At 43.6% G+C, this 19,346-nt stretch overlaps 1 protein-coding gene across 6 annotated transcripts; it reads right to left on the bottom strand.

Annotated features, from left to right (window-relative positions):
- Positions 1–3,958: 3,958 nt before the first annotated feature.
- Positions 3,959–18,972, bottom strand: brpf1 (bromodomain and PHD finger containing, 1). 6 transcript variants are annotated; one of them, XM_074643902.1, is made up of 17 exons: positions 18,718–18,972; positions 17,019–17,813; positions 16,461–16,650; positions 16,083–16,370; positions 14,744–15,261; positions 14,420–14,624; positions 14,198–14,329; positions 13,266–13,394; positions 12,096–12,579; positions 12,024–12,065; positions 9,714–10,022; positions 9,328–9,606; positions 8,971–9,118; positions 7,203–7,336; positions 5,928–6,043; positions 5,669–5,823; positions 3,959–5,033 (listed from the first exon to the last, which is right to left on the bottom strand). In XM_074643902.1, the coding sequence occupies exons 2-17, from the start codon at positions 17,762–17,764 to the stop codon at positions 4,850–4,852; spliced, it is 4,059 nt and encodes a 1,352-aa protein (XP_074500003.1). In that variant the 5' UTR covers positions 17,765–17,813; positions 18,718–18,972; the 3' UTR covers positions 3,959–4,849. The 6 variants fall into 6 exon arrangements, 4 of the variants coding, with proteins under 4 accessions (XP_074500003.1, XP_074500001.1, XP_074500004.1 ...); XM_074643900.1 differs by having other exon boundaries at positions 12,024–12,579; XM_074643903.1 differs by having other exon boundaries at positions 5,928–5,980; positions 12,024–12,579.
- Positions 18,973–19,346: the final 374 nt, after the last annotated feature.

Genomic DNA, 19,346 nt, shown 5'->3' with positions numbered 1-19,346 from the left:
CAGTCACAGATAGCATGAGGAGGAGAAAGGTTGGCTCAGAGCCCAGTAATACTCTCCTGAGGCACCAACAGAAAACGATACCCCCATAGGAACCTGTAGACCTGTCACATATCATATAGATTATTTTGAATAACACCTACTCACCTTTCACTTTTGTATCAGCTGCCAGGAAGCGATGGTGAAGACACTAATTCTTTCTCTCTCACACACATACAGGTTGTGTTTCCATCCCTTTAGGGGATATGACATTAACTTAGGCCTCCATTCATTTCCTGGAGACTTACCCTAACCCTAACCAGAACTGCTGCCTAAACCTAACCCTAACCTAAACCTAAATTTACCCTAACCTTAAAGGGACTGTTTGTAAGAATCAGAAATTGGTTGTAACAGCGACACCTGTGGCCGTTAAGTCAGCGAAAGTCAGCGTCCTGTTGCTCTAGCTCGCCCGTGTGCACGCGCTACGTGAATGTGAGCGAGCATCCGTGAAAACAGTTAGGCGAGACACATCAGCTAAAACCACAATATCACTCTATGTTTCACCTGCTTGGCAGTAATGTTAGCTGACCAGACGAAGGTCTCTACATGAATCAATGCTGATCCTAGTGTTGGCTTTTCCTCCCTCATCTCCCGACCGCGGCCGGAGGGCGAGCTGAGCGAGCGAGCGAGCGAGAACGAGTGCGCTGTGTGAGCGAAGGCAAGCAGGCAGGCAGAGGAGCAGTGCAAGTCAATATCAAGTACTTGTACAAATACAAAGTAGCATTCACCCCCTCAAATATGACACCTAAATCATCACTGGTGCAGCCAATATGAGCCAAGTCACATCATAAGTTAAATCTCCTGTGGGTAGACAAGGAGTTTAAGTTGATGGTATAGGTACACCTGTACCTGGAAAGCGAGTCTATGACAAAACCTACACCATGAAGACCATGAAGGAACACTCCAAGCAACTCGGAGAGAAAGTGATTGAAAAACACACGTCAGTTGATCCAAGTCAACGAACATCCCCTGAGATTCAAGTTAAATCAATTATTAAGGAGTGGAAAGCGTATGGCACAGCTGTAAATCGGCGTAGAGCAGGGCGTCATGAGGAAAACACAAGTGCACTTATTTAGATTAATTAGCTGCAGTGGCATTACCTAAATCAGAGGTTTTCAAAGTCTGAGACTGTGGGCCTTTCTTCAGACAAAGCTTGGTAAAAGGCGCCCCTTCACCTCCCCTTTAGTTTACTTGCTTAGATTCGCTCAATTCCTCGATGCCTATGGGGTCATGATTATGTTATATGATCACATAGACATTCAACAATTGAGCCAAGGTAGCCTAATATTGCTGTTTGACATAACTTCAGACTACACCAAATACATAAAAAAGGTCTGTCCTAAAGACATTTATTAGTTTATGACTCAAAACAGTGAAATTCCCCAAAACTACTGTATCTCTGAACTATCTCTTTAACCAAATCACACACATTTAGGCTATTCTATGTGAACTGTTTGGAGCCCTTCGGGGAGACCCGCCTCCCAACTTCAAAACCTCTGATATAAATGATCTGGTTTGTGGTTTATTTCATTCCATTAAATACAATCTTATTATAACCACACCAATCACACACAGATAGCAACAACAACTGGAGTCTAATCTGGTTATGCGTACTCATAGCTGGCTGATAAAGCTGATTCTTATCCTGATAACCCATGCATTATTGTGTGTACCGTGTACAGAAGGAGGGTACAGACAGCAAATGTTGATAGCTAGTTAGAACGGAAAGCCAAAACAGGGTTAGGTTTCCGAAAACACCACGAGGCCATATGCTACCGTGATAAAACGTGCTGTCGAAACCACAGATTGATGCTTATCAATCTTTTCCACTTACACGGAGCGTTGCTCAGGGCAGGAAACAATGTGTCTTTACTGAGAACGACGTTGTTATGGTTGCAAATCTGAAGACATAGACGTTGTGGTGGTGAGTGGGTGTTCCGGTTGGGTGGGGGATCTTCACGATGCGCGGAAAAGATTAATCAAAAACTCTGGTTTGGGGAGAGGAAATTCACACCGGTTGTCTCAACATCAGCTCATGTAGCAACTGATAATGTAAATAGTTAGTTTATGGGAAATGATATCAAAATGGCAGTAAAGTGTAGTCATATGGTAAACCTGAAAATGCAGTGAAACGGTTGTTATTTTGTGATATCTTGTATCCTTAAAGCAGCAGTGGGTAGAGATGGAGCAAATATGATTAAGAAAAGTTATTTTTATAAAACGGTCACGATATCCTGACAGTAGTGCATGAGACAGGAAATCTGAAAAAACTAATGTGCGTCTTTGTCCTCCGGTGCTCCTATTGGCATCTGCAAGATTTCACAGACTGGAGGAAAACAACCAATCAGAGCCGAGATGCAGCCAGCAATCTCTGAGCAGCTGTCAATCACTCGCGAACTCCGATGAAACGGTCAAATTAGACAGCGCTGATCAAATATGAATCAATATTTTGTTAGTGTACTGCCTATTTATCTCCTCAAATGTTTTCAGAAACATCTTGTAGTGTACTGTTTAGCTGTAGAATGAGAAAGGCTGGACCTGGTAGCCATGTTGAGATCTGTTGAGGAAATACCAAGCACCGCCAACCAGTCGGAGAACAGCCAATAGGAACGTTCACTCTGAAATGACCTGTGATTGGCCAAAGTCTCCCGTCACAGGCTAGATTTTCTAAAGCATGAAAACAGCGATCCAAAACATCCTGTATGTGTGTGTGAGAGAAATAATTAGTGTCCTCACCATTGCTTCCTGGCATCTGGTACAAAAGTGATAGGTGAGGAGGTGTAATTAAAAAAAAATCAATATGATATTTATAAGTTTGACCTGACAGACAGGTCTACAGGTTCCTATTGGAGTATCGTTTTCTGTTGGTGCCTCAGGAGGGTATAACTGGGCTCGGATATAACCTTTCTCCTCCGTCGGCTGTCTGCGAATGTGACGAGAGGCGGAGCTGAGGTGGCTGCAATTATTCATGCAAAAATGTTTTGTTTTTAACAAACGCCTTCGAGGTTTAGTCATTGTACTGTTTAGCTGTAAAATGAGAATTTGTGACCCGGCAGCCATGTTGAGATCAGTTGAGGAAATACCAAGCAAGTCTAGTTTTCTCTCAGAACACTTGAATTACAATATGCCGAAAGGTTATTATGGAATTTCTGCCCAATGATGCCAAAAATATTCTGCCTACTGCAGGTTTAAAGGCCCTTCAGGTATAATTCACAGGCAACCAAACCACAGTCTTAACATCTGGGCATTTAAGACATTTTAAGACACAGCACACAATGTTTATTTGGCAGTCTCTGCAAAAAAACAGGCATATTGATGGTACCTGTGTGTTTTTGTAAAGGCTGTCAAACCAGTAGAACCAGTGTTTACAGTAAGTCTGTGCTCTGCACACCATAAAAGGACTGCACAACGCAAGAACCAATGCAAAAGACTCTACATTAACTGTCACACCACCACAAGGAACTTATCTACTAACACATGGATGAGGGCATATTTACCCTGATTGAACTTCCTTAGGTATGAGGAAGAAAGCCTGTGGGCTGAGCAAGGTACAATAAATTTACAAGGTCTCAAATGTTGGGACACATCCAGTCTTTACCGTTATTATAATAGAGGAAGTTTAACCGTGTTTAGGCCACTATGCACCCTCAAGACTTGTCTTTGCAGCGTAGATAATCCTTTTAAAGAAACATAACACATGACCGCTCATGTTCATTGATGTCAAATTAAGTGTTTTGTCAGTGTATGTGAGGTATCAGAAAGATACAGCATAGTAAATCTTTGTAAAGAGGCAATGGGCGGGTACGAATTTGAGCTGAACACACAAGGATATTATTCCACACATGAATGAAACCAGGAAGAACGCTGAAGTTGAACAAACACAATCCACACTCACTCTCAGTCCACAATGCAAACCCACAAGTTTAAAAAACTCAATTCTTTTTTATTAAACTTCTATCTTTATGCAATCTGTATATATAAAAGTTCTAAAGCCATCAGCCTGAGTCTAAGACAGACAGTTGAGGCGATCATGTGTTTAAGTTTAGTCCTCATTATTCGTTGACCGGCGGCCTGTGTGACGTTAACAAAACCGTAAAAACAGGCGACATGATGAACACAGAGTGACGGACGAAAAATAGGACCACACAATAATGTCTTGTGTAGCAGGAGTGATTAGAAGTAGTCCATGATAAAAAGGAGCTTGTTAAGAAGCAGAATAAATAACATTAATGTTGGTTTGCCCACAGTTCAGGCTGCAGCAGTCTCTCTTTGTGCTCCACTGACAGATGACTGGACACTAGCACCAGGCCTGTTTTGTTTTTGGAGAGGTGGTTGATGGATGTGAAGATGTGTCGGGGGCGATGGCATTCACAGCCATACCCACATTGTGTGCATTTGATGTACACATGCATTTCCCTATTCAGATGTAAAAACTACATGTGTAAAAATGACAGGGAGAGGCAGAGCTGTGTATGCATCATAAATGTGTTTAAGTTTTGAGTGTGTAAACCATCATCTCAATCGTTCTTAAACATATCGACCGCATACGAGGATTATTTTGATTGGTGATTCTGAACATAGCATATTTTTTCCATCATTATTCAATTTTTTTCAATTCTCTTAAATACAATATTTTACATGTCAGATTAAATACGGCTTAGTGTGCATGACGTGTGTGTGTGTCTTGGGGCCAATGTAGTGGATGTTCGTTTTCCCCACTGTGCTACTGGTTTCTTCTGTTCTGTGATGGAGGGCTGGGCTCTCGATAGAGACACTCCACAGTGTGTGTGTGATTGTGTGAGTGTGTTTGTTTTCAGTCACTGTCACTGGTCTCGCTGCTGGGGTCTCCCTGCACCTTGCTGCGGTGTTGCATGGCGCGGTGATACGCCACCTGCACCGACTTGCGGATGTTGGATTTCCTGCCCTCCAGCATCTTCTCCTTGTCCAGCTCCTGGTCCACCCCGAGCGGCACCAGCTTAGAGCGCGGCAGCCACTGCCTGGATACACACAGACATATACCTGAGTGTTAAATCATTTCCAATCAAACAGAGGTATAGTACATTTATTTTACAGTGAAATGTGCAAGAAAAGGAAAACAAAATAATAAAAATACCTCTGCAGGCAAGTTTGGGTCATTTCATGTGCAAGAGTAAACTAGTTCTAACTCTTGACTTTAGGCACTGTAGAGGCCGCGGCCTGAAAGTAGTTCAACTCCTGATGCCCTCTAAGAGGATCGTCATTGCGGTTTAGAGTGACACTGGCTGTGGTCATAATTTTTTTCCCCTTTGAACTCAAAAGCAAACCTTGAATTGATGTGATTGCACAGCACACAATGACCTAAAATATGACCTGTTTTTTCCCTCCTCTTCTGTTCTCAAAAAACACGTTTGCCCTATTTCTGCTAAATGTTCTGTCGTCTTGCACTTTAGAACAAGGAGTGCAGTTTCCTTTGACCTTCTACCACAGAGGTATGTGTGAGCACAGATCCAGCAATAACAGAAGTCTGTTTTGCTAGCGTACTCATTTTAAAAAAAAAAAAAAAAGACAGAACGTCAGTGAGAACAAACAAAGAAGACACAAACAAAATCAATTAATACAAAAAAGGTGACACAAGGTGACCCAGAGCACTGACCAAGTTCTCTTGTTGTCAAAGAAGAGGACCAAGAACAGGTGCTCCCTGGCCTCCTGGGTCATTTGCTCCCCTAGTTTCAGCACATCCAACGGGGGGACGGGGATCGGGACGCCCCGGTGGAACACCCCTTCCCTGGGCATCTTCGGGTCAATTATCTTCAGGACAAACAGTGGCAAGTGGAGGGTTAGACATACCGTCATTAACCTGCAGAATGTCCTGAGTTACTCTGTGCTGTTTGCAGTGTCCTTTTGTGTCTCACCAGAGCAGGATACGAAGGATAGCCTCTGCACTTGGCCCACACCAGATCCAAAGCTTCAAGAGAAGAATAGTCATCAGAAGACATCCAGCATGCTGACCTGGCCCGACCCCGCACCACTGACGGTAAGGAACACGGTAACAGGAAGACAGTCACCATTGTGCTACCTCCCTTCTAACTAAACTATCAGTCATGATCATAATCACACTCTTCTAACTAAGTATTTATTACAAAATACACCCCATTCCTTAGAACTGTGTGAGGGGTAACTGGGCTTGTTGTTAAACATCCAGCTCCTACAAGACTAGATGCGAGGTGGGTTGGGCGTCCTAATCAAACGGTGTTGGTCGCCAATTGAACTTGAAAATTCAATACTTCACATGGCCAATGCTGATCACTTTATCTGCATTTTCTCTTGGTTTGTTTCATTTTCCCTCCTGTCATAGAAAACAACTACAGCAGCTGCCATGTCTTTGTGTAGTGTTGAAAATGTCATGTTCTCTGCGCAACAATGCTGCTCACTATAGATGCCATTTTATTCAATATTAAATAAATAAATAAATAAGTATTTAAAAAAAGATTAAATTTGTATTTATTTATTTAATGGGACTTTTATTTGATAATTCCACATTTATGTCGCAGCTCTTTTTCCATCTGTTATATTCAAATGAATGGGATAGTTGTGTCCTGTAGTAAGTAGTTGTGTCCTGTCACTGTATATTATAATATCTTTGCATTGTGTCATTTTGCAGAAATCAGGTTTACTACACATTTTCCATTTCAAAAATAATACATACTTTTCCAGACTCAAATTGCCAGACTCCTCTGTAACAGAACCACCACAGTATTTCAGAAATACTGTTTGGCTGTTTTGTAGCATAAGGACCAATTCTGTCCTGTCTTCTGTATCGTTTTTGGGAAGGTTAATCTTTCTTTGCATAGATTGTTGTCCCAATAAAAAACAAAAAACAAAAAAAAAGAGTATAATTTGGGCCCAGGCAAATGTAAAAACACATTATTATTAAGTCGAAAGGCAACCTTCAAGAAATGTCATGTTATTTAGTGTGAACCAGTGTCATGACAACATGATTAGTAAACTTTCCCCTGAAGACACTGAGTCAAATCATATCAGATCAAATACAAAAATGACTGCGGTCATATCAGATTGGTTCCAGACTCAAAGATACTGCGTATGCAATTGTACAATTGTGTATGCACTGACACATGGATGTGTGTGTGTGTGTGTGTGTGTGTGTGAGGATGTGAACGTGTGCTTACAATGTGAAACACTCCGCGATCCTCCGACTGAGTAGGAATCATTTTCAGTGCCAGACGTCTCCTCGCTGCTGTCCTCCTGGAAGGCGGAGCGAGAGAACGACGCCTTCCCTCTGCCCTGCTTAGACGGGGTCGTACTGAGAGAGAAGAGAGACGAGACTATAAAGATCCATAATGTAACTTTATTAGAAGTGTTTACGTTCTGACTGGTCTAAGATGTTATCAAATTTATAACACTAGTTGCTAAACAAGACGTGGCTGATGATCTCATTTATACTTATATCTTTTTAGTGCTACTAAAAACAATTATTGCATGTTTAACCACTGCATAAAAGCCATAATTCCCTTGAGATGACTGCCTGGTTGGCTAACACTACTGCAACGTCATATCAGGAAGCACATTAAACAAATAGTTTGACATTTTGGGAAATACGTTTATTTGCTTTCTCTTATATCTGTGCATTAACTCTGAAACTATCTTAGCTTAGCATAAAGAAATCAGGAATCAAGGGGGAAAAGAGCTAGCCTGGCTCACTTTAAAATTCATAAAAATGCCTACCAGCACATCAAAAGCCCCGTAATTATCACACTGTATCTTGGTTTCTTAATTCTTACATAAACACTAAAACGACAAATTGCTGTTTTACAGGGATTTACATGCTGGAACTGTTTCTCAGTGACCAGGGGCCGGGTGCTGTGGCTTTCTGGAGTCTCCGCTGGCTGCCTGGGAACATCAAAGTGATGACAAGACTCCAGGGAGTCACTGGAAAGCAAATAAGCGTATTTAGCAAAATGTCGAACTGTTCCTTTAAAGCTGCAGTAATTGATTTTTGTTGGCCTCTTGGAGGCAGAAGAACTCCTCAGCACTGCCCTGACATAATATCGCCATATGAAGTTGGTATGGCTAAAGGCCCAGACACACCAACCTGACATCAAAGAACTAGTGGCGACGAAGGCAGACCTTTAAGTCACCTTACGCCGCCTTTATCTTGGCCAACAAGTTGCGCGCGAACACACCGCAAAGACTACAGCCGACGGCCAACTACCACGTATGTTCTGCGCCTGCGCGAGATAAAATTGTCGTTCAAAAAGGGAAACCGGAAGGCCGAGGACTGCGGATATACAAGCCATTGTTAAGATAGGTACATGAAACAAAGCGGCGTTTGCCGATCATTTTCACACCACTCTCACTCACCACTCAGCTTCATTCCAGATGGCCATGTGGTCGTGAAAATATCCGTCTATTGGAATGATCAGTTGAGATGAAGATGAAAAATGAGAAGAGCCTTCTGTGTGTGCCCTCTTGACTTTACTCGTTTGCTTGCTTTCCTCAATTCCGTTTCTCTTCTCGTGCACTGATTTGTTTAAGCTGAACAGCCAATCAGAGTGATTTCTCTCACCGTCGGTCTCCGCCGCTGATTCAACATGCAGAATCGGCCAAAAAGCCTCCGACACGGGAAGACTAGAGCCAACGATGTGTAACACACCTCAATATGTGTGTCAGGGACTTAAAGCTGCAGTAATTGATTATTGTTGGTCTCTTGGAGGCAGAATAACTCATCAACCGGCTCACAGACACACTTTCCTGACATTATATCGCCATATGAAGTTGGTACGGCTGCACAGTGAGTTCATCTGAGCTTTTTTTTGCTTAAAACAGCTGCCTGTAGCGGCTGTAAACAGGGATGATGAGAGTGCTGGGAATAACCCCTCCATGTAAATCTGTGGCTGTAAAACCAAACCAATGAGCTAATGTTTGTGCGCTAATCACCTGGTCCTGTCAGAGGCTGCACTGCTGCTGCTGCTGGTTGTGGACTCAGAGTCCGAGCTGGAACGAGGGAGACGAGACTCACTTCTGTACACGCGGAAGCTCTCCGTTACTGGCTGGTTTCCTCCGTCGAAACCGTTACTTGGCAAACCTGAGGGGGAGAGAGAGGGAGAGGGAGAAGGAGAGAGTGAGGGGGAGAGAGAGGGAGAGAGAGAGGGAGAAGGAGAGAGTGAGGGGGAGAGAGAGGGAGAGAGAGAGAGAGAGAGAGAGAGAGAGAGAGAGAGAGAGAGAGAGAGAGTGCAATGAGTGTGGGTGTGACTCAAAAATTGTTAATATTTATTATATTATCATCTACGGTACCTGGGAGCAGGTCGTCATTATCACTGTCGCTGTCAGAGCTGGAGCTGCTGCGGGGACTGCGTGGCCTCTTCCTCTGCCTGCTTGGTGACAGTAGGGGCAGTTGAGGGGGACCGATAGGGCTTTGGCTTAACCCCGCCCCACCGTAGCCAGCGTCACGGTTCTTGGGGGGGCGTCCTGGCCTTTTGGGGGGTCCAGCCATTTTTTGGTTCTTCTTGGAGAAGAGGACAGACGTCCGACGGCCCACCTCTGGAGCCAGGGCAGACGAGGACACACTCATATCTTGAGGAGGAGAGAGCTTTATAAGTTAAAGTGCAAGCAAATGTTCATCATGTTACTCTCCTTTAATAGCTATTAGCATTTTCATGCACATTAATGATAATTTACACCTTTTCCACCAATCTCCTGGCTGCTGCTTTCTCCCCCTTCATCGTGGTGTACTGAGGAGGATGGGTGATGGGGGAGGGAAGCGCCCCGGTCTCCTCCTCCCACGGACTCCCTTCCCCCCATACCGGAGCCTCCCTCCCGCTGGTGCGCGAGCTTCCTCTTGATCACACTGATTTCCTTCCTCAGAGCTTTGGCTCTGCGAGATTGCCCAATGCTGTGCTTCCCCGTGCTGACCTCATCAAGACGCGCCTGCAGGTAATGCAGCTGCTCTTCCAGCGGTAGCCGTCGCCTGTTCTCTGGCAGGAGCAAGTCTGCGAGAGGCAGGGAGAGAAAGGTTGTTACACACCTTCAGAGAAAGAAAGAGAATGAGAATAATTATGAAGGAAGTCAAATATGACTGGAAACTAACAAAGTAGGGCTGTCCTCGACCAAAGAAATTCTTAGTAACACTCACACGATTTTGTCGACTAATCGATTAGTTGATTTAAACGGCAAATCTGTAAAACTGAGTTTCTACACAAAGAATCACACAAAAGCAACACTTTAAATCTTGTGTTTATCAAAGATGTGCTTATAAGTTTCTTGGAAATGAGTCATTCAGGATGAAAAAAGCACAAAAAACTAGCATTCAGTCGACTAATTGACTAAGAGGGGGCAGCCTTATAACAAAGGGAGGGATGTGGGCTGTTTCCTGATGGACAATATGTTTGGTAGAATTCCCGTGCTACCAGACATCTGACAACATTATGCTAATTTGTGTAGTATTGATATAAACTGTACCAAATTCAGCATGTCTGCAAGATTCACCAAACCTAATCTGAGACTGTTCAAAAATAGTTCTAATGGGAGTTCAAATGAAATATGTGAGAGGGCCGAACAAGTCACTTAAATCTGCAGTTGGTAACTTTAATAAAAATAAGTTTTTGTCATATTTGCTCATACTGTTTTTTATATCCTGGCAGTAGGGCGTGAGACAGATAATCTGTGAAAAAAAATCAGGTTCTCTTGCCTCATTATAGTGCTCCTAATGGCATTTTCAAGATTCCGTCGCAACCGAAAAATAAACAACCAATCAGAGCCGAAGAGTCTCTAACGCAGCTGTCAATCACTGCTTGTGAAGCTTGTGAACTCCGATCAAACTAGGGAGCGCTGATCAAATATGAATCAAGATTCTGTTTCTGTAATGCCTGTAACATATTTTAGTGTACTGTTTAGCTGTAAAATGAGAAAGTTTGTGACCCATATGCCATGTGGAAAACAGTCAAGCCAAAACATAAGCACCGCCCACCGGCCGGAGCAAACTTTCTCATTTTACGGCTAAACAGTACACTACAAGATGTTTCTGAAAACATTTGAGGGGAGAAATAGGCATTACAGTAACAGAATATTGATTCATATTTGATAAGCACTGTCTAGTTTGACCGTTTGATCGGAGTTCGCCAGTTTTGCGAGCTATGATTGAGTGTTTTTCTTCGGGCATTGTGAAATCTTGCAAATGCCAGTGGGAGCAATAAAGGGAGGCAAAGGAACATGATTGTTTCACAGATTCTATGTCTCATGTACAGTAGTACATCAGAATATAGTGACAGTTAGAGCAAATATGACAAAAAGTTTCCAACTGTAGCTTTAATCTATTAACAAAGATTTATAGAGGTTGGTTTTAAACCAAAGACATAGATAGTAGTATACAAGCAACAAGGATGAGTGATGTTTTTAGCAACTGAATTGAATGAATGTCATACGCCCCCCTAGTGGTCAACATGCTTTACTGCGCAAAGATATTTTTTTCCTCTTCAATATATTTGTATTCAGCATCTTACTCCACATGTCTAATACTGTTCCAGTGCTCAACATTTGTGACAAGGAATGTGTTGTAACTGCCATTCAATCAATGAAAGGAAAGAAAAAACAAACAAAAACACAAACAATAACCTAGACCTAGCCTTGAGAGCTAAATTGTTATATATGCCTACTACCTCTTTTTTTTACACTCATGTCTCGTGGTCTGCCCTCCTATCCCTCCACCCTAATATTTCCTCCAGTATTTCACTCACATTTGTTTGATAACGAAGTATACATTTTCATCTAGCTTCTAGCCTGCCAAATGTTCCTGTAGTGTGTAATTTTAGAACATGTTGTTTCGGAGGTGTCAATTGGCCGCCCGAAAGTGGTTGAACGACCTAGAAGTTCTCTTTGCCAAACATAAATCATTTTAAATTGTTTGCCTCTCACCTATTTTTCACTTTAGTGCTTGAGAAACAATGCTTTGGCTGCCATAAAGCTCCTAACCAAAATGAAAGAGGTTCACTTACCATCTTCATTAGAGGACAATGGCCGGTCTCGTTCTCTATCTCTATCTCGTTCTCGTTCTCTATCTCGTTCTCGTTCTCGTTCTCTGTCTCTGTCTCTATCTCTGTCTCTGTCTCTGTCTCTGTCTCTGTCTCGGTCTCTGTCTCGGTCTCTGTCTCGGTCTCTGTCTCTGTCTCGTTCCCGTTCTCGTTCCCTTTCTCGCTCCCGTTCGCGCTCCCGTTCGCGCTCCCGTTCCCGTTCCCTCTCTCTGTCCCTGTCTTGGTCACGCTGACTGTCTGGGCTCGGCTCTCGGGGGAGGTGTATGCCAGCCTCGTAGTCAAAGCCTATCCGCTCAGCGTGGCGCCGGGCGGTTCTTATGACGGCTCCGCCCATCTCTCTGAGCCGCAGGGCGGCACGGTAGAAGACTGTGTCCTTGGCGTTGTACTTGAGACAGTTGTTGACAATGAGGCCGAAGTCTGCCTCGAAGGCCTCGAAAGTGAGGTAGCGATGGGCCTCCAGCAGGTTCCACATGGTCTGGAAGTCCATTGGCGTGTCGATGTGGTCCAGGTAGTCTGGCACCTGGATAGTAGAGGGTAGAGATCAGGCAGAGGCATGACCCGCATGTTCTAATAAGTATATGTGCAATGAATTTTCAGTGCAGATGTGAGTATGTAGAAGTCAGAGAACATAGACAGGTCAGGATCAGAGCCTGACCAATACTGTAATTTTGAGGCTGCCAACAATATGTAAGGGATAATGCACAGCCGGTCATTGTTGTAAAATAAACCCTGACAAGAGGGCGATGCAGGTGGGTTTATTTCACAACAATGACCCGCTGGCTGTATATTATCTCGCTTATTACACGGCTACTTACTTAAGAAATTAGTAATTTGACACAAAATTGGTCCGCCAGAGTCCGACATCATAACTGGCCCCATAGCAACGGTCTGTTATACATAGCAACAGCCTGCTATAAAGAAATACAGACCGTAGAACGCTGTGATTGACTAACATTCGTTTTCTACATAAACACACAAACATTTCTGGCATGATCCCTTATAATATGATTATTATAAATATAGTTCTAAATAAAATGCAAATAGATAAAGAAGGAAGGTACACATTTAACATACATTATGAGCTAGTTTAAATAAATGGAGGAGACACATAAATAGGCAAATGTGATCAGATTTCAAAACTAACATTGACATGAAAAAAGGACGCATATCTAAACTTCCTGAGTGTGTGGGAATGTGTGTGTTTACCTCTGCCAGCGGTACAGGCTCAGTGAAGAAGTTGTTGATGTCTCTTTCCTGTAACTGTTCCAACGTACTTCTCAACAGCACCAGGAAGGGAGTCAGCTGCATCTCCAGCGCCATCTGCTGCACTTTAATCTGAGCACAGACACAATATTTTAACAATTCACACTTGCTGACTGATTAAATAAACAGAGAGAAATCTGTGTAGTAAGAACGTTGTATGTGTACAGACATTCAATTCAACATGCTAATCCAAAGAGAAAACTTAGGCACCGTCCTATACAGCTCACTGGAGAGAAACATAGGTTGTGTTCCACATTGCATACTTTTTCTTCTTACTTCTGTACACACTGCCCTTACAAAGTACATACTGTTGCATGCAGTATGCTTACAATTGGGACATACTACTTTGTCATAACATTGTTCCTTGAACTTTGACTTTCTTGCTCATCTCTTGCTATCTGTCGTACTCCATAGCGCGAAATTTGAAGTACAAAGAAAAAGTATGCAATTCGGCAGCTTATATCAATGTATTGATTAACGTTATACATGTGTTGCAAAAATATGTAGCATTAGCAACCTACTTATACTTGCATGCGCTTTCTGTCATTACGGCTTCTGTCAGTAAGCTGTCAAATAAGCTGTCAGCAGCTGTCATCTGTCATCATATTACAGATATGTCACTGGTGACGCTGCGCAGAGGATTGTGGGTCGGAATAGCCACAAAAGCATGCTGGCTTGCATACTGCAAATTACGACCAGATGTAGGACATCCTGGTATTTTTGGCATACTGCATTTGACATACTGTGTAATGGGACATTCTACATATTTCTTCATACAAAATAGTACAGTAGTATGGGTATTGCAAAGATAGAGTGCCACTGCTAGTGTTTTGATATCTGTTAGTTACAGAAATAAAAAGTAATTTGTGTCTCACCGTCTCCCTCTTGAGTTTTTCCCTCTTACGGATGAGCTCCACCAGCAGCCTGGCTCTCTCCAGGTCGTGTCTCAGTCTCTGCCACGCCTTCAGCTGCTCCTTTAAAGCCGAATGTTTCTCCTCGCTGTCCCTCTGCAACACCAACACGCACAAACGTGTTAGACAAGTACAGAATTACAGTAACATACAAAAAAATTTTTTTTTTTGTTTTTTTTTTTTTACAATTCCACAAGTCAACGGAGGGAGTTGTGATGGAGGTGGTGGTGGGAGTGGGTCGATATGTCGTTGGGACTGCAGGTGGGTTTGGAGCCGGCGTAGCAGAGGTACACCATTACGACTTTGCCTCTTCAGGGTCCAGTAGCTGTGAAGCCGCTGCATGAACTGGCTCTTCCTGGGTACCGTCAAGTTACTGGTGATTTTGCTCAGCCTGCAGAGAAACAAATTTTAACTCGGGTACTCCCATGTCACAAATGCAAAAAATATGTGATCATTTTGGTTCTGGTCAACCTGCTGATCCACATGGAAACATGTATATTGTGTACGTACCTATGGGGAGGTATGCAGGGCACAGACACCACCGGCGCAGCAGCTCTCCTCTCAGCCAAGATCTTCCTCGCTCTTTTCATCTTCAGCCTGGACTTGGCCTTCGCCCTCTTGGCTCGCTCAGAGCTCCAGCCCTTGGAGTCGTCATCGTGGCCGATGCTGGGCTCGTCATCCTCCTCCAGCTCTCCCTCGCTGTGAGACGAACCCATGCTGGCGCCGCCCACTCCTCCCAAAGGTCGCGCCGATCCCGGGGGCGTGTGGATGTCGCAGTAAGCCGTCTTGCGGACGCTGAAAGAGGTGCCGTTAGCCCCGGTCTCTCTGACGGGCTCCATTTTCATGTAGAGGCCCGCCTGCTGGGCGCAGGTGACGTGGAAGGCTGTGTAACAGTTGGCTTTGTGACACTGGATGCAGGCGCCGGAACCACGCTGCTTGCAGATGTAGCAAGTGAGCTTCCAGCGTGCTGGAGGAATGTGTTCAATACTGTCGATTGGCTCCAGGAAGACTGTGTTAGCAAAACAGACCTGAGGAAAGGCAGCAGAATTCAGTTTATTGCAAAACTTTAATCGAAGAGTTAGGGTAGTAACGAGACAACAGACTTACTGATACCTGCTAAACTGTTCATTAACATTGATGTTTGGACCAAGATGACCCATATATTTATTTCTTTAGTAATCATTCAACACTCAGAATTTGTTTTTTTCTGTCTCTCTTTATTTATTTATTTTCAGTCCTTGTTTTCTTAATTTTGTTTTGGCTTTTGCAAGTACTTGATACATTTTTTTAAATATATTATTCTTTTTTTTTCCATTCTTTTCTTCATTTTTGTTCTTTTTTGTCTTTGGGCTTCATGACTCTGGTATGACTTGCTGATATTCCTATATTTTTGGAGCGTATGTGTATTGATATTGTATCATATGTCATTGCCCAATGTTATGTTGTGTAGAAGAAAATATAAATAAACAACAGATCACAATCTAAGACTGCTCATCACTGTTTCATCTTGGAATATATAATTTTTGTTGTGTTTTCCATTCTATTATGCACCTAGTGCTATTTATCAAACCACTTGCACTTAACATGTGACTAAACAAGCTAAGCAACCATCCATAAATGTGCAAAATATAGATCATCCTCACAGTCCTGGGCTGTGTAAGCATCAGTTAATAAGGTTAAATCCTTATGCACCCGCTGCAGAAACTTAAAGCAACTTTGATTCTGAAAGAAAAACTAATACTGAAAGCTGTGTGCACCACAGATGAACAGGGCACAATGCAGAGCACCTCAATCTCTGCAAGGTTATGAAGCTCTGCTCAAGAACGCATGTGCTGGTGAGTGGATTTACCTCCGGGATCCAGAGGGCACACACTACGTGAGCCCAGCGAGCATCGTCTGTCTGTTTGAAAGCACCTCCCTTGTTGGGGCACAGAGCACAGTCCACAGCTCTACTCGGCGACTGCAGGCAGCGACGACACAACCACTGTCCCTCTGGGATGTAGGGCACACCATAGCACTCCTGGTGTACTGCCAGGTTACACATGTCGCAGAACAGGATCACATTGCTGTTCTGACACTCTCCGTCGTTACAGATGCAGCAGACAGCGTCTTCATCGATTAGGGTGCTGGGGTCAGCCTGGGAGACAGGAGGATAAGTAGAGATCAGAGTTGGATGCATTCTATCTGTTAAAATATAATTTTTCCATCAGCTTTCAGGTTCAGGTACCTTGTTGTGGCTCTCAAAGTAGGACTCCTTCTCTAAGCGGTCCATGAGGTACTCAAAAACCTCCTGAGGGATGGGTGTCACGCCGTCACGCCGCCGCTTGTCGTTCATGATGTCAAGCCAGATGTAGTCTTCCTCATCAATGTCGTACTCTACCTCCTCATCCAGCTCCTCCACAGACTTATCAATGTACCTGAACACCAGCGTGGGAAAGAAGAGAGAAAATGTGTTTATATGTCATTACATAATAGTACATGAGTAGGACAGAAGTGTGGGAGTATAGGGTTTGCAACAACTTCAACTTTCTGTAGAAAGAGGAAACAATGACAGAATAATACGAGGAATCTGAGGTCAAATTAATTTCTGATACAAGCACGACAACAAGCTGTACAACTGCAAACAAGCTGGTGACTGACTGTATACATGTGTGCCTCAAATATTCATGACTCAACAAATTTCCTTATCTTTGAATTGCCTGCCATGTACTTAATAATCCTGTTTCTGATTCTTACACCTACTATGTAATAGTTAATGAACCAGATTATAATTCTCAATGCAGACCTGTAGTAAGATGATGGTCGAGGGGGGGCCTCAGGTCTCTCTTGGTCCAGTTCTCTGAACACCGCCTCAGGGAGCTTGACCGCAGGGCCGGACTGAGCGCTGTGATGATGAGATGAGCCGTCCTTCTTCTTTTCTTTACTCTTATGCTTCCCAGACTTTGGGGTGGATTTGCCGCCATTAGAGGACGGGATATCTGTCCGGTCCTTGCCACTACCTCCTAACTCGCTACCTCCAGCTCCACCATCACTACCGTTACACACCCCTCCGCCACTACCACCAGTACCAGACGGTGGAGCATCCTCCGCATCGCTGTCTTCTTCTGACACCACGTCAATGTTCTCAAAGATGCTGATGCGGTGGATGCGTCCTTGAAACTCCAGCTCCACCATTCGCTGCGCCTGAGCGTATGTCATTGTTTCTCTCCCCGGGGAGTGGGAGTGATCTGACCGGTTGGGGCTACCCGGTGTGTTCCCCCCCTGCCCCGGTCCTCCACCTCCTCCGTTACCCCCACCATCGTCCGTATCCCCTGACCCAGCCAATGAGGCGCGAGGAGGCCGTCCCTTTCTCTTCTTCTGGGGCACACTCTGTGCAGGAGTGGGGTTGTCGTGGTCATAGTGGTAAAGGTGATACTCAATGCCACTGTAGCTCTTGTAGACCTTACGGCACGTCTCCACGGGGCACTCATAAGGGGGCTTGGTGGCCCGCAGATTGTGACAGAACGTCTTTACATCAAAGTCCAGCCCCATTGTGCCAACAGCCACTGCTGGGGACAGATGCTGTTCATCAAGTTTACATCTGAAAGAGAAGGAGCACAAAGGAGGACCAATGGGGGGATTAATTACAATACATTAAGTTAGATAGTAGTCACTGCAGTTAGAGACTGAGCACACTGTGCACCTGTTATGGTGCAGTCACGTGTCCCTCACTCCCAGTAGGAAACTTGTTGTGTTTGGTTCCTCAGTAACAGGTGCAATTTAGGGTCAATATTTATGTTTCTGTTCCTGTGCTAACTGCCCTGTAGCTCACTGTAAGCTAGTTGACTGTGAATTCAAGCTTGCTTCCAACAGCCAGTCAGTTCTGCCTAGCAACAGCAGTGCACTTTAGTTTGAAAAACTAACCGTTGGGACTTTATAAACCAAGCTACCATTAGCTTTAGCATCTTTGCTGATGCTTTCCTCCTCAAACAATGAGACGCTGTTAGCCAGCAAGCTAACAGCAGCTAGCAAACAACAACACCAACCAGCAACCAGTTCACTTTCCTAAACACAGCTACGTAGAATAAAACTAATACACACACACACGAGTTAACGTTATAAACTAGCTACTGCCGTTAATTTGTTCATGTTAACCGTTGCTCAGTGACGGTTAATAGTTTAACTGGCGTGCTAAATGGTTGCTATAGTCACAGAGGCAGCCGTTAGTTAGCTACACAAGAGAGGGTGTTAGATACTTATTTAGTATGATTAATACACAACGAGTGTTTAAAGTTAGACCTTCTCTACAGTGTTTCCCTCCACAATGACCTCACCCTGCTAAATGACAGTATACCATGATGATTTCATGACTACTACTACTACAAGCATGTGGAATCAGGTGCTTGTTGTTAAAATAGCTAAAGTAGATCGACCGTTTCCCCCTCCACAAAACCAACGGTTTTAACGGTTTTAACGGCTACATATCTAACGTTATAAACACTTACTACTCCACGTTCCTCAGGACTGCTGCGTGCTTCGGTTGCCTCCTCACACCAAGATATCGCACAGCAGATCGGTGTTTTAATTCATTAGATGTATAATCCCAGACGAGATTCACGGCGTAGGTTGCAGGGTAAAATGTTGTTTATAAAACAATATAATAATCCCGATCATTTCATTGTGTTATTGGGGAATAATTCAGGAACTCGGTTGAACAAAAGGGGGCAACCGTTGCTGTGACGTTACGCCGTGTAGGACGCGGATTGACACATTCGCCACACATAGCCAGGGTCTATTTCTCGTTAAAGTAGAGCCTGTTAGACACATTTTAACCAAGATTTTATAATTATATCAATTATATTCTGTTCAGATAATTTATTTAATAATTTACCAATACTTTCCCACGGGTTATTTTAGTGTTTGAATGTTGCGAATCTGTGTCTTTGTTTCAAAGATGTCTGCAGGAGTGAACACATCAGTGCGCGTCACACTTTCAAATAAGTCTGCAAACACTTAAAATCTATCTATTGATCTAATCAATCTCATTATTCACTGTTGCAAAGTTTTTTTTACATTCATAAATGCAAATTTGCGAGGGTTAAAATCTCATTTTAATGTTTTTAAAGAAAGAAAT

Source organism: Sebastes fasciatus, chromosome 8, assembly GCF_043250625.1.
Source record: "Sebastes fasciatus isolate fSebFas1 chromosome 8, fSebFas1.pri, whole genome shotgun sequence".
Lineage (NCBI taxonomy): Eukaryota > Metazoa > Chordata > Actinopteri > Perciformes > Sebastidae > Sebastes > Sebastes fasciatus.
Note: the sequence above shows the minus strand (reverse complement) of the source record. Positions and strands in the feature narration are given on the sequence as shown.